The sequence below is a fragment of the Thalassophryne amazonica genome, chromosome 17, assembly GCF_902500255.1.
Source record: "Thalassophryne amazonica chromosome 17, fThaAma1.1, whole genome shotgun sequence".
Taxonomy (NCBI): Eukaryota; Metazoa; Chordata; class Actinopteri; order Batrachoidiformes; family Batrachoididae; genus Thalassophryne; species Thalassophryne amazonica.
Genome location: NC_047119.1, coordinates 43,230,165 through 43,245,706, shown reverse-complemented (window position 1 = coordinate 43,245,706; position 15,542 = coordinate 43,230,165). Strand labels below are relative to the sequence as shown.

Here is a 15,542-nt window from a genome sequence, read left to right as displayed (position 1 = left end):
ACTCACTTTATAGTCACCCTTTCTTGACTTCAATGAAAATAAATACTTGTTTTATAAAAAGTAAAATAAAGACCTCTTTCTTGACCTCATATTTAACTGTTGACAGCACTGTAACAGTAAAACTTGCAATTTCAAACCTACATTGTTTATAAATGTAACTATTAAATTCTAACATTTTTCTAACATTTAAATTCTCTCTAAACATTTTACTTGTCGAAATTATTATTATTTTAAGCAATATTAGTAGTTGTAGTAAAAAACGGCTTCAAAACTGGACCTTTAATCTAGGGGTGTTGTGGGGGGGGCACATCCTTGCCCCACGCCCCCATTCCATCTGGATTCGCCCCTGCTTTGGCGTTTGAGCACAAAGAATGGATAACATTTATTTATGCAGAAAACATGACCAGATTTACAGGTAAGAAAGTTTTATTGCGTTTTCACATCATGTGGTCCTCAGAAAGAGAGTTTAGGTGCATTTGAGTGGAAAATAGTGTTAGTTGTTGACACGTCGCGGAGGATCAGCTGTTTTTAACGAGACGATACGGAGCAGCTCAGCTCAGAATTCTAAATAAAGGAGGAAAAAAGTATAAAAATGTCTTCGTAAAGCTCAGTGCAGGTGTGCTGATCACCGCGCTTTAAGAGGTGAGGACGAGTCGAGCAGCTGCAAAAAACCGCGGATGAAAAGATCACAGCTCGCTTAAAGTGTGTAGTTCAGTCGAACCCCGACCTCCTGCCCACAGACCAAGTTTAATGCTGCTATCGACCCACAATGAAAAATAATAGTAACGCACAGTGACATGGAGAAGTAACTTTAATCTGATTACTGACTTGGAAAGATTAACGCGTTAGATTACTCGTTACTAAAAGAAGCGGTCAGATTAGAGTAACGCGTTACCGGCGTCACTGGTTGTAAATATATCTACATGAAAGGTTTATCTTAGACTCGTTGTGTGACTGTCATGCCCAACTGCGCTGTGTTTGCGCTTGTGATGGAGGGCTGTATGTGGGGTTAATCTACTGTCTCGTGTCATTTCTCAGATCAGTTGTTGGTTTGGTTTTGTGGTATGCAGGAGATCACTTGACCGAGGGTCTATATGTTCAAATAATAATTAAAAAAATACTGTCATCACTCTTTGCTCGTACTCAGTCAGTCTCTTACAACGGTGTAGCCTAAATACACGAACTTTCCAGGAGCGCACCCAATTCATTACACACGCTCGGAGGCACGTCCCGTCCAGTGTGCACTTTTTTTGGGGGGGGGGGGGGGGGGGGGGGACCCCGCCCCCTGTGATAAACTCATCGCCCCCTTAATATTTTTTTTTCTGGCGCCGGGCCTGGCTGGAAGTGAAGGCACAAGGCACAACGATCTGGCGAGGAATCAGTGCAACCAGTGAAACTTATATACACCCAGGTGATGAGCTACAGATTAGGAACAGGTGTGTGGAAAGTACCAGAATAAGGGTGTGGCCAAACAGTGTAAACCGCCCACCACCAAGCACCAAGAGAGTCAGACAAGAGAGATAGAGACAGACGAAGCCCAAGCAGGAAAAACCCAGCAAGAGAAATCACATAGATCAAACAAACCTAACTCAACAGACCAAAGCAAACATAATACAAAAAAGTCCAAACCATGACAAAAACAGAAGTTTTAATTATGATTTCCTTATTTTTGCCAAGTGGAATGAGTTGAAGTCTGTCTTTTACGTATTCAGTGTCCATCCTGAGAGGGTTCTGATGATCTCAAAAAGTCCTGTTTTGATTCAAGTATTGCCTCCTCTTTATATCTTGAAGACAAACCGTCGCTTCCGTCTTGGCCTTAGACCAAGTAAATCGAGAATCTTACCTTCACGCTCTGTATTTTCTTTTCCACGATGGTCCAGGAGAGTGTCCATAAAACATCAGATTCAGCCCTAATCAGTCTAATGATCTCACGTTCCGACTTACCCTCACTGGTGTTCAAGACACAGAGATACTTAAACTCATCCACTTGGTGCAATAGCGCTCTCTTGAACCAGAGGGGACAATTCACCCTTTTCAACAGAGGATCATAGCCTCAGTCTTGGAGATGCTGATTTGTATCCCAGTCGCTTCACACTCTGCCTGAAACCTGCCCAGTGTGTATCAGAGGTCACTGTCTGATGAAGCTAACAGAAGCACATCATCCACAAAACAATTTCTAAACTATTTATTTGTGAATTACAACTCAATGCAACTTCTGAAAATAACTTAAAAACAAAAACAACAGCTGGGACACACAGACTCTGGATCAACACAGGCGGAAGATCCTCTGGAAAAACCGTGTCAGATCATTCTTCCAGGTTCTCCCCTGGTGGCACCTCTGTAAATCACACAAACATTTTTTGTACGTTTGAATCACATGGTAAAGTCATTTAATCTGTCAGCACTATTGAACATCTCACTGACCTGAAAGGATGGCTGCTGTTTCAGCATCTTCCTGGCTCGTGGCGATGTCGTCCTCAGCCATGTCTGAATTTTCCTCAGCTAAGACTGGAAGGTCATCTGCCACGTCAGGAGGTTTGTACTCCACCAGGAAAGGATGATTGAGTACATCAGCGGGTCTGATTCGCTCATCCATGTGGAGACACATCATGCGCTTCACAAGGTCCACAAAGTCAGAACCCTCCTTTCTTGACTTACTTATGTCCATCTTCTGGTGAAGCAAGAAGTCACAAAAACATGTCACAAAATTCAGATGGCAAGTAGTGATACAGTCAGTCAAATAGACATTTAAGACATGAATCTGTTGATGGTTGCTGAAGGAATAACTGAGGGGTCATGAGGAAGCGCCTACCTCCATGATGTCATCCAGAGACTTTAAAATCACTTCTCTGGATTTCTGGAACTCGTGCCCATACTGACTTTTAATCAGTTCAGGAGTCTGCAAACAGTCCGTATTTGAATTAGCTCTCAGAAGAAATGTATGTATGTATGTATACAGGAAGCTAAGTAGGTGAAGGTACCTTCAGTGTCCAGGTGTCCTGGCCGTCTATCCGCCTCCCGTTAAAATAGCGGTTGGTGTTTGGTCCCACCCGAAGGAGGCAGTCTGGGGGTGGACCCTGTGTTTCGACAATGAACTTCATCTGGACACATCAAAAAAAATATCAAATCAAATTACATGTTGCAAACATTAGCTTCTCTTTCACAAATTGCTGTGTGCTTCAGGAGGAGATGTTTATGTGTGACACAAAAGGCTTACCACATCGTATGGATGATCTCCTGGATACAGGGGTTCTCCCACAGCCAGCTGGGCCATGGTCACACCCAGTGACCACATGTCTATTGCCTCTGTGTATGCCAAGCCTAACAAGACCTCTGGAGCTCTGAGCAAGAGAAAGAGAACAATTTTACACATCATATCTAATTTGTGGCTCGATACAAGCAACAGGATCTTTGTCAAATGGTCTGTGCAGTACTTGGACTTACTTGTACCACAGGGTCCCATGAAATGTTGGAGGCTCTGAAATATGGTGAGTGAGCCCAAAGTCGATGAGCTTCACCTTCAATGGCCACGGCTGGGGGTCGACCACCATGATGTTCTCTGGCTTCACATCACAGTGGATCATACCCAGGCTCTCCAGGTGGAGCAATGCATTGGCCATCTGCAGTAAGACAAATATTTATTGTTGTTAAGAGAAAAGAAATGACACAGACTGTCTTACTTTCATTTCTTTGGACAAATATCCAACCTGCTGCACAATAGTATGAAGATCGCTGAAAACAAGAGGCTCGAAATTTTGGTTGTCCATATAGTCAAGAAAACTTTGGTGCAGGAGCTCAAACTTCATGCAAAGGAGGTCTCCATGGATGAAGCAACTGTGCCACCTCACAATGTTGGCCTCCTCTTTATCCAGTTGCTGCAGTAGCCTAAGATTGGCAACTGTGGACAAGAAAGTCCTAACCCTAACCCTCTTCTCCACAGACATGGAGAGGTAGCATGAGTGGAATTCGATCCTAGGTCTACATATATTGGCATGCAAGCTCCTTATCTCATCTCCCTTAGTGCTGGTTCATAAAAAACAGGCCCAGTATCTTACTATTTAGGCTCTGAGGTCATCTAGTGCTAAATGATACTCAGTCCTGGATGGGGATTGTCTTGAGTAGAATATTTTGTCTGGTTTTTCTTTTTTAAAATCCTAATTAAGATGACTTTCCAAAATTCCATGTTTTTAAGATTTTTTTTTTTACGTGTACATGTTGTACAAGTTCAGTAAATTTCTTGTTGCTGGGTTTCATTAAGACTGCTTCATGACTTTCTGGGACATGGCGGTAACAGACAGTGATGCACTGCGCTCAGATGGACTCAAACAGACCAAGACATTTGCATCTCATCATAAATATCTGCACAATGGATTGTTTATTTGTCCATGTCAATGACCCGACAGCACCTCTTCTGTTCTCCATTAAGTGGCCTCCACTCCCCAGCTTTAACCTTCACTTTCCAATATGCCACGCTGCACTCATTGATTCTCCACCAAGGACCAGGAGGTCATGTTTTCCATAATCACTAAGCTGTAAATAAAATCAGCATCATTAGAGCATGCTTGAGCAATTAGAAAGGCATCTGTGTTTAATCACAGACTGAGAATACACAACGACCTCACCAGCATCTCATTTTCAGAGACTGAATGTCTTCAACCATGTCTAAACATTTGAAGGGCTTTGTTTTTAATCCTCATGGCAGCTTTGAATTGTGAATGTGCAAAGGTTTGTGCCATCAAACAGCCATTTGTACAAATGGACTTTATTTTTTTAGAGGCCATAAGTAAATGGACAAACTAAATATGTTTTCTTTTTCATACAAATCATCACCTTTACAGCCACTTTTCTTTGGGCACATCAGCAGACAGATCAATGTGAAATTTTAAACCCGCTGCAGGGTCTGTAATCAATGCAGAGAAATGATCATTTTCCTGACAAACACCCCCCAAAACAATGGCCACTCATTGATATCAGTGGATCAAATCATTTCTTAACGATACCCGAAAGGAACCGGTTCTCGATACCCATCCCTAACAAGGACAGTGTGACAGCGGTGAGATGCGTGGTAGAAATGACAGATTCCTTCAAGATGGAGGTGGGATTACATCAAGAATCAGCTCTGAGTCCTTTCTTGTTTGCAATGGTGATGGATAGGTTGACAGACAAAATCAGACAGGGGTCTCTGTGAACTATGATGTTTGCAAATGACATTGTGATCTGTAGTGAAAGTAGATAGTGGGCTGAGATGAGCTTGGAGAAGTGGAGATATGCTCTGGAGAGAAGGTGAGTGAAAGTTAGTGTGAGCAAGATGTGTATGAATGCTTGCCATGGTTGCATGGTGAAGGTAGATGATTTAAAATACTTGGAGTCAACTATCCAATGTAATGCACAGTGTGGTAGAGTGGTCAAGAAAAGAGTGCAGGCACATCAGCACTCTCAGAGCAAACATTGTGTCTGTAGTGCTCACAGTAAGGAAGTCCCTTCAGCTGCTCTCTTGTTTCGGGGTCACAACAGCAAATCTGAGGTGGCTCTGCATGCTGATTTTGCACAGGTTTTACACTGAATGCCCTTCCTGATGCAACTCCACATTACATAGAGAATGGGCAGGGGTGGGGTTTAAACCACAAACCTTTGCACTGGGAACAAGCGCGCTTAATTGGTTGGCCACCACCTCCGCCTTGCTGTCATGCTCATACTGTTTGTATTTCTTAATGACTGACGTGTAATGAAGTCCAAGGAATATTCATTGATTTGTAAATGTCCATGTATCCATTCTTTGACCTGTATAAAGAAAACTGGATGTAAAAGTGATGATTTGCATCAACAATACCGCTTATATTTTGCTTCCCCAATTGCTTTTTTGCTCTGAAAATGAAGAGCGTGTATAAAAATGGTTCCAAGAAAATATTCAAGGGTAAAATTTTGGACATAGTTTCACTTAACCTTATTTACAGCATTTCCATGAAAATTTGTGTTAATGATGGATTTTCACACAGACTCAAAATTTGTGTTGGAGACACTAATTTTGTGTATTGACTGGTCTTGTCCTTCCTGCAGCTTGGACATAGTTTTATTCTTCCACTGGACCTTTTACCTACCATTCTCTTCCACTTGTGACCTTCATGTCGTGGGAATAGGATAACTCTCACACCGTTACCCAGATAGATTTGAAATCAGATCTGGATTAAACTGATTTTTAATAGATCTGATTTTGCAAAACTTTGTCCGACAGTCTGCAGGCATTCAGGAAAACTGGCACTTTTTTCTCACCTCTGAATCTGACCTGGATCCCCGTTTGGAGCGTGTTGTCCTGAAAAGAAGCTGCCTGTTCTTTATTCATCAAAATATAGAAGAGGACAAGGTCTGCGTCACAATCGATCAGATTTAAACAAAGAACCCAATTTCTGAGCAGCAGAATGACAAGTAAGTAATAACTAAGTAAGCGGTGGAACAAAGTCTGAAAGGTAAAGTTGGTGTCAGCAAAAAAAAATTGAAACAAAAGTCTGAGAGCTTCCCGTTTTCCAGCAGGCTCATCTGGACACGAATGGATGAACAGTGAATGTCTGTGTCAGGAAGTTTGTAAATCCAGGTGATCCGATCACGGGGCACAGAAGAAAAAAAAAAAAAAAATCACAAGTTAAAGTTGATTTCTCAAAGTAAGAATGATGAGCTGGATAGAAAATGGAAGAAAAAGGAAAGACACAAACTGCTGTCGTTACAGAATAATGAAAATATCAGTTAAAACACAATTATAGAATTATTAATTCAGCGTTAGTGAAAACACAAAGTTTTTTTTTCTTTAATATTGTTAATATTTCATGTGCTGGGTGTTAATTTTATCAGGTTAAGCAGGTAACGATGAATGATTGAAAAAAGGGGGTTAAAATGTGAAAAAGAAGGATATTTTTTCTTTATTTTATTTTTTAAAGGCCAAGACATAAAAATAACAGAGCCAAAAATAAATCAACTGAAATGACAGCTCCAGCTGAGACTGAAGAACCCCCTTTGTGACAAACATTTTAGATGCTCATATTATGAAAAATAAGGCATTTGACTGAAAGGGAAAGTTAGTTTCCCACTGTTTCCTGTGCTGCATCGACTCTTTGTTTAATCTCAGGAGACTCAAAAATTGTTTTTCTCTTGCGACCCAAAACTGGTTTGAGACTATTTTGATGACGCTCGTAAATTGACCTTGTCACATTTAATCAAAAATCCCTGTTTTTACTTTCAGGGCTGCCTGGGAAAAAAGAAAAGAAAAACAATAAGTAAAACAGACTTGTATAAAATTAATTTTGTGATGGAATGTCGTGTCAGATGTTTGTTCCTCCCCCTGAGCTCTTTTGAGTGTTGTTGAAACAGAGTTGAAGAATGGGATGACCTGGATGACTCACCTCAGCTCAGTTTCATGTGTTTTCTCATCTTCCCGTCGCAAAATGAGTCACATTTTCGTGTCATTGTTTTTTATTTTATTAATTCTAACCCTATCCCTTCCTCTAATAGTGCAGCAGATAACTGAAGAAATCTTTCAAATGGTGATGCAAGCACTGAATTGGGCTCAAATACTCCTTAGACATTACTCTTTTGAAAAAGCAGAGTGTCCACTTTTCAGTAGGCGGCCATGTCAGGGTCAACTGAAGGATTACACAGAGGTCAAAATCTAAAATGCTCCAATCATATTGAAACGTATTCCACATTATTTATCTGATCATAAAGATTCCGAAAAGATATAGTTTGGACTATCTATGACTGAATTCTATGGAGTTATGGAGCAAAAATAACAAAAATTGTGACAAAGGTCAGTTTCAGTTTGTACAAGGGTCAAAGGTTAAAGCTACTCCAATGTTGGTAAAAAGTGATGCAAATTATTGTTTGAGTAAATAGGATTTATAAATACAATAGTTTTGACCATGTTGAATGCTTGGTGTCCACAGTAAAGGTCAAACAATGTCCATATCCATTGGACTGTATGGCATATATGTTACCCAGTAACATGATAACTAAGTGTGACACATGGTGCAAACTATTCCTTTTTAAAACTATTTTCCATCACAAACTGCAGTGAGATGGGGTTGCTATCGTTTAGTGATTGACTGTATATATGAACAACAAACCTTTTGGGATGTCACCCAGAGGTTTTCTGAAGAGCCCCTTTGAAACTCTTGGTGTCATCATGTTGGGAGTGTTGATGCCACGTATGTCCAGGCCAACCAATAAAGGGGTAAAGAGGTGGAGCGTGGGCAAGACTTAGCATGACCCGGGCTGAATGACTGTTTCCCCAACCCATCCCCATCTTAGAGTCTCCTTTGCAATCTCACTGAGATTTGGTGGTTCAAAGTTGTTTGGTGGATTATCTACCGGAAACCAGGAACTGGACATGTCCAGCATTCTGGCAGGGGCATCTGCCTTGTACAGCTGTTCACAGAAACCTGCCCAGTGGAACTGTACAGCAGAGAAATCTATCAGTACTGTGCTGTCATTTGCCATGACCAATATAGCGTGCCATAAAGTGCCAAGACAGTGTAGGTTTTCCAGGCAACACAACAAATCTCATCTCAGCAGGTGGTTTCACTACCTTCCCCTTGACTTAAAAGTCCTCATTACCTATGAAATCACCTGCTGAGATGATTGGTAGCAAGGAAAACCTGCACTATCTTTGTCTTTCATGCTCACCCCGAGCCATGAAGATCCACACAACATGTAGATCTGGAGAAACAGAACACAGGAGCTTCAGTTCCTCTGTTACCAAGGAGAAGTTCACAAGACTGTAGATGGCAATCGCCCCTCTCAGAGATTCCTCTCATGAATGCCTCCTATCTTGTCATGTTCTCTGCCACCAAGCCAAGCATAATTCCTCAACATGATGTTTAGAATGACAGCCATGGTGCTGTGCATGAGCGTGCACAAAACCATCACAGCGGGAACACAATGCGAGCAGCTGGAGCATGTTTAACCACATCGCACAGCTGCTATGAAGAAAAAAAGAATACATGCCACCCATGGGATTCGAACCTGCAATTTACAAAAGCTCTGATTGCCAGCCAGAAACTTTACCACTGTGCTACCATGGCAGTAAAATGCCTGAAATCAAGAAGGAGATAGACGTATTTAAAAAAAATAAAACCACACACCATAAAACACACACACTGCATTTTATTGACTTCCTCTTATCAAGCGGACAATACAAGTATGATCTGTCTGTTCCTCTGTAGATGACCCATGGTCACAGATGTACAGTCATGAAATGACATGAATGGAGCAGTGTACTCTTATGTCCACATTTACTGGTTCGGCATGTCCGGCCCGACACGTGTCTTGTGGGTGGAGCGCCACAGGACAGACACCGCGTCATGTGTAACAGAGCTCACATGGGTGACGTGATATCCAGATCATCCACTGCGTGCTATGATCTGACGGTCCATATCACCTGGAGCAGTCTCTCAATGTGCACACCGCGTGCTTGCTCACTGCAGCCCGTTGCAACAGCGATATATGTTTTTATGTATGTCCACGTGAGGAGCAAGCAGACACACGTGCATCACAGTGGACAGTTGTAAGTTCATGTCCGTCCAAACACAGTACGTGTTCTCCAGCTGGGACATCCAAAACCAGAGATCTTAACAGCTGCAGCTGTCGGCGGCCACACCCCCTGTCCGTCCAGCGCACACACCAACCTGTCACTCTCTTCTGTGTTATGTGAGCTGTCAGTGAGTCTCTGGTCAGTAGCTGACAAGCACGTCACTGTGCTGTGTGCGCTCAGACCTGCCTGTCTGGCCCTCATCTGATCATGTCTGTGTAGCATACATAAGCATTTTATGTAAGTGGTTGAGTGACTGGGAAATCCCAGACGATTGGGGTCTGAGGACCGGCTGCAGCCTTCACAACCGTTGGAATGACAAAACAACATCCCCTCCTCCTAATCCACTACTGAAGACCTCTTATTTCACCAGAGCCCTGTTAGTAGTTTTATGTTCAGGTTTCCTGTTGGGCCTTCATGGCTACCCTAGCGGCCATGGGGCACACAAGGTACCAGCCATATTTCACTCCAACAGCTCATCCCCTACTTGATCCGTTACCCTGGTGTCATGATGTGGATGAGGGGTTGGATTTTGACTTCTTGTTTTTCTGTGATGCTCTTAGGACTTGATATTGTTATGGTTTGGGAAGTAACTTGTGATTTAACTAAGATTTATTCCTTGTGAGCCACGTTCTGTATCATTTAAATTAACTTGTTTCCAAGGGCTTATTAACCCCATCGTCATCACTACCCGAGCAAATGCACTGAGCACTGCCGGTCAAGTGAGGAGAGGAAATGAGGTTCTGTTAATTGGCTGCTTTATTTGACAGCTCACACGGCAAGAAGACACAAACTCACGAACCTACTTCATCCTCTGACAGATAAATTGGAATTAATGAGCATGTTTAGTAGCTGATGCCTACATACACGCCTGCTGACACACGTCATCCTGTATCGAATATGAAAGTGTTTCAATTTTTTTCCTTGTGAGAGTACTTTTACAGGGTTGCTCTGGTCAACACGGCGAGCTGTTAGATCAGTGTGGACACAGATGAAAAGAAGCAGAGTTGGTGTTAGAGAAATGTGACAGAATGTGGCAGATGGCAGAGATTTGAGCTGCTGAAGTGAGACTAAGTTCTTCTCAGCATGATGCGCTGCTGCCAGTTTCACACCGCAGCATATTTTATGGTGAACTGGAGCAGGGTACAGATTCAAAGAAAAAACTGTTTAAGTAAATGCAATCAAATGTTTGCCTTTATAAGATAATATTTCAAGATGTGTTTATGCTAATGTGATGCATTTTGATTTTTATAATCAGTTAACGCTCCTGAAATGGGGAAAAAACCTGTAAATCACTGGTTTATGGATACCCATTTCATACTGGTTTGGACATTAAAGTGTCCGGAGACAAGCACCGGCACCAGTCGACCCCAGGACCTGGACAGGACTTCTGTTGCAATGAATAAACCAACTACAAGGACACAGAATGGACATCTGCTGAGGTTCTTGATCTGTGACCTCAGTCACTCATCTTTGATCTTAAACCATCAATCTTTAACCTTATATCTAATATTATTTTAATTACAGTCCGACCTGTGATCCTGATCCTTTTGATATTGAACATTTGATCTTTAACCTCTTCAACACAGTCACATGGGGTGTGCAGCCAGTACATTCTGAGTGCCAGTCCCAAGCCTGGATAAATGTTTAGGATTGTGTCAGGAAGGGTATCCAATGTAAAACAAGCCAAAACAAATATGCAGAGTACAAATAAAATTTCCATACCGATTGGTCGAGGTCCAGGTTAACACTAACCACCATCGGTGCCATTGCCCAACAGGGTGCTGTTGCCCAACAGGGTGCTGATCAGCACCGGCATCCTCTGAAAAACGTGCCTTGAGCAGAACAACCACAGAGGGACTTGCTTTAAGACCTTGCGTTTCCAGCCATGACAAGGAATTAAAGTATTTTCAGACGTCATTTTCCAAAATCAGGAGGCTTTATGTGGATACGTGTTCAGACTGTGATGATGAATCCTACTGAAATGAACAGGTAAGATTATATTTACTCCATGTGTGAATGAATGAGTCTGTTCATATGAGGACTGCAGCTTTCAGCTGATCAATGCACAGCATTAATGGACGTATTGAGATTTTTGAGTAAATTACAAGAAACGTGTGTCAACAATCGCATAACTTACCTATAGCTTATGTATGAGTCATACTTATCACATGTGCGGGACATACAAGTCATACGCTGGCATGCATTGAAAACTTTCAACTTGCCCAAATTTTTTTGTGGTGCTTCAATATCAGCATGCTTCAACATGCTCTTAACTTATAAAACACTTACCCATAACATATTAGACATACGCCAGCATTTTTAATACAGTCAGCATAAGATGGCTAAATCGTCAAGGTGTGACATCACCATTAGAGACAATGCCACTTACAAAAAGAGAGGAGAGGTGGTAGAGCTGAAGATGTTGCAATTCTCTTTGGGTGTGATGAGGATGGACAGGATTAGGAATGAACATATCAGAGGGACAGCTCAGGTGGTACAGTTTGAAGACAAAGTCAAAAGAGCAAGATTGAGATGGTTTGGACATGTGCAGAGAAGAGATGCAGGGTATATAAGAAGAAGGATGCTGAGGATGGAGCAACTAGGCAGAAGAAGAGGGAGGCCAAAGAGGAGGTTTATGGATGTAGTGAAGGGGGACATGCAGGTGGTTGAGGTGACAGAGGAAGATACAAAGGACAGGATGAGATGGAAACGATTGATCTGCTGTCGTGACCCCTAATGGGAGTAACCGAAACAAAAAGCGCTTTAACCTCTTCACTCAAATCCTTTAATTTAACTACAGGCCAATCTCACTGTTTACCTCAGTTTTCAAAAATTCTGGGCAAAGTATTCATTAAGAGGTTGGATTATTTTATATTCAAACATCACATACTAAATAAGCAGCAATTTGGATTGGCGGTAATTGATGTTGTGGAACATATCACAACTGCAATTGAAAAACAATTCACCTTACAGGTTTTTTTTTTCTTATAGAAAGCTTTTGATACTACTGATTATACTGTATTATTGGATAAATTATGGATGTATGACATCAGAGGATTAGCACATGGTTGGATAGCCAGCTACTTGTATAATAGGTATCAGTTTGTTCACTAGGGTGGGATGAATTCAGAACTTTTGAGGTGCACTTATGGAGTGCCCCAGGGCTCAGTCCTTTGGCCTTTGCTGTTTCTTTCATATATTAATAACATATGATTGGTTTCCAAGTCTGTGAGTTGTATTTTATTTACTAATGACATGACTGTGTATTGTAGTGGGGATCATTTGGGACAGGTTCTGGACACGATGGAGAGGGAACTACAGAGGTTTAAGGAATGGTTTGATTTGAACAAATTGTCGTTTCACTTTGGTAAAACAAAGTGTATCATATTTGTTAATAATGATGGTCTAGTGGTGATGGTTAAAGCGTTGGGCTTGAGACCAGAGGATCCTCGGTTCAAATCCCAGCCTGGCCGGAAAATCACTAAAAGCCCTTGGGCAAGGTCCTTAATCCCCTAGTTGTTCCCGGTGTGTAGTGGGCGCCTTGCATGGCAGCAGCCTCACATCAAGCCCGCAGACTCGGGAAGGGCATTGGAGGCAGTGAGAGCAAGGCGTTAGATGACTTGGCAACAACCTAAAATGGTGTAAAATTTGCTATGATTTGTTCATGACAGGTTACTCATCTTAAAAACTGATCTGTGATCATGACCACTCATCTTTGAACTTGAACTTTTGATCGTTAACCTCTTAACATGCTTCAGTTCTAATCACAGCCCTTTGATCCTGATGACTCATCTTTGAACAAGATCTGGGATTATGATTGTTCATGTTTGATCTTTACCCTCTGAGCTTTATCCTCTGTTGTGACATTCTTTGATTCTAATCACTCACATTTGATATTGATTATGCATCTTAAAACCTGATCTTTTATCTTTAACTGCAGTCCTTGGATCCTAATCACTCATCTTTGAACCTGATCTGTGATCATGATCACTCATCTTTGATCTTTAACCTCTTCTGTTAAATGCTGTGATCTAATCACAGTCCTTTGATTCTGATTACTCAGCTTTGAGCCCAATCTGTGACAGAGATTATCACTCATCTTGCTGCTGTGAGCTTTATCCTCTAGTGTGACATTCTTTGAACCTCATGTCTTACATTCTTTCTAATTTTCTAACCTGATGTGTGGTTTTGAACACTAAACTTTTATCTCCAGCCTTTTTTTCTTTCATCACTTCCCTAAAATACTTTGATCCTGATCAGTGAGCATTGATCCTGATTTCGTTTTTTTTTTCATTTCTAATCAGAAGTTCAAAAGCAAGATTTGCACTTTGATCTTTAATGGATTTACTAAGACCCACGTTTTACCTCTCTACCATGTGTTTCTGTTGTGTAGAAATATCCTTTTCACAGACAGACCATAAACACATAACATCCTTGGCGAAGGTAAATCTGACTTGATGTATACGATTCATTTGATCTTGAATGTGATTACGAATCTTATCATTTAACCCTCTGGGGTCCGAGGGCATTTTTTGGACAGTTCACTCGCCTGGCATAAATGTTTTATTATTGCTATTAACAGCTCTCCCTGCATCCCACAATCAAGTTTTATGTCTCTTGTTTTTCAGGACAACCTGTGCTTTCAGAATATATGTGTTTGTTATGTTTTATAAGTGTAATAAAGGTTTACAATCAAAAATAGGCAAGGAAGAAATAAAGCGAAAAATAATTTTCCACACATATTTATTCAAAACACACAGCAAACTATAATAACAACTGTTTTGACACTTTATAAAGGTAATTTGAGGTCTTGTGTTGCTTTTTCTTAAGCAGAGAAAGCAACAGAGTTATCCAGTAACATTCACATGCAAACTAGTGGAGCAATCCTGATAGTTACACACTCTGAGCATGTGAGAATGTCATCAGAGGTTCTCTGTCTGCTCCTGCTTTCACTGATCGCTGTGTGTAATGGCGCAGGGCACACTGAGTATGTACTAATAGTATGTACTCATTGGAGCACCCAGGGGGGTATTCAAACGGGCCAACTAGTAACATATCACTCCTGAAAATGATCTTTAGCTTATCATGTGAGGTAAATCTGCCCTACGATTGGATTTTGGAAAACCATGTGACGTTGAACCAATTCTGATTGGACACTCACATTGCGCACGTCATCACACAGCATCTATGAGGAGTACAAAGATGCCCGATGGCTGACTCGAAATCCGAGGAGGTAACTTTTCAGCAAAAAAAACAAAAAAAAAAAAACAAAGTTTCTATCTAATATCATTCAAAAGTTAATTATAATTTAGTAAAGCTTGGTCTTAGCCTTATACGACGGCGTCAGCCCCAGAGGGTTAATTTAAACATTTTTATAAAAGGTATCTAGAATAAAACAATATACAAACAGTGACTGGTTTATCGGGCAGCATAATGGAATGTCACCCCAAGGGATCATGTTGCCCAAGGTTCGGCTTTTGGTCAACAATGATCCCTCGGGGTGACATTTCATTATGCTGCACAATAAACCAGTCACTATTGTTTTATTATACATCTGCGTTAGTTAATAAATTTATCTTTACAATTGTGTGAAAAATTTGCTAAGTCATTTTTTATTCTTTTTATTTTGGTTATTTTTACTAGAAACAAATCAGTATCCACGGACGCAAACCTTCTGCTCTCCACCATGATGTCATCTGCGACGCATCTGCGATGCATCACCCCCGCGCATGCGCGAAACATTGTTGCCCCGTTATGATAAAATCAGTCCGCAGTCACTCAATTTTTCCCAAAATGGTGCAGAATCAGTCAATAATGCGGTCATTGTTAACGTTGGATGATTTATTGTGAAAAATATTGCAATTATTACATGCGAATCAGCCAACCAGAACAAAGGATTTCAGTCAGATGTATAATAACAAATGCAGTCCAGGCACTCCAAAAATATGAGCTGCAGGAGGTGGTA

General features: G+C 41.2%; 1 protein-coding gene across 1 annotated transcript in view; it reads right to left on the bottom strand.

Moving 5' to 3' along the window:
* Positions 1-2,306: 2,306 nt before the first annotated feature.
* LOC117529089 (homeodomain-interacting protein kinase 2-like) overlaps positions 2,307-15,542 on the bottom strand; it is a 41,691-nt gene continuing 28,455 nt past the window's right edge. Inside the window, exons 3-8 of the mRNA XM_034191792.1 lie at positions 3,445-3,620; positions 3,218-3,341; positions 2,982-3,101; positions 2,813-2,899; positions 2,425-2,671; positions 2,307-2,338 (exon numbers count right to left, since the gene is read on the bottom strand). Coding sequence (XP_034047683.1) covers positions 2,307-2,338; positions 2,425-2,671; positions 2,813-2,899; positions 2,982-3,101; positions 3,218-3,341; positions 3,445-3,620 — 786 coding nt within the window. The remainder of the gene's footprint in view (positions 2,339-2,424; positions 2,672-2,812; positions 2,900-2,981; positions 3,102-3,217; positions 3,342-3,444; positions 3,621-15,542) is intronic.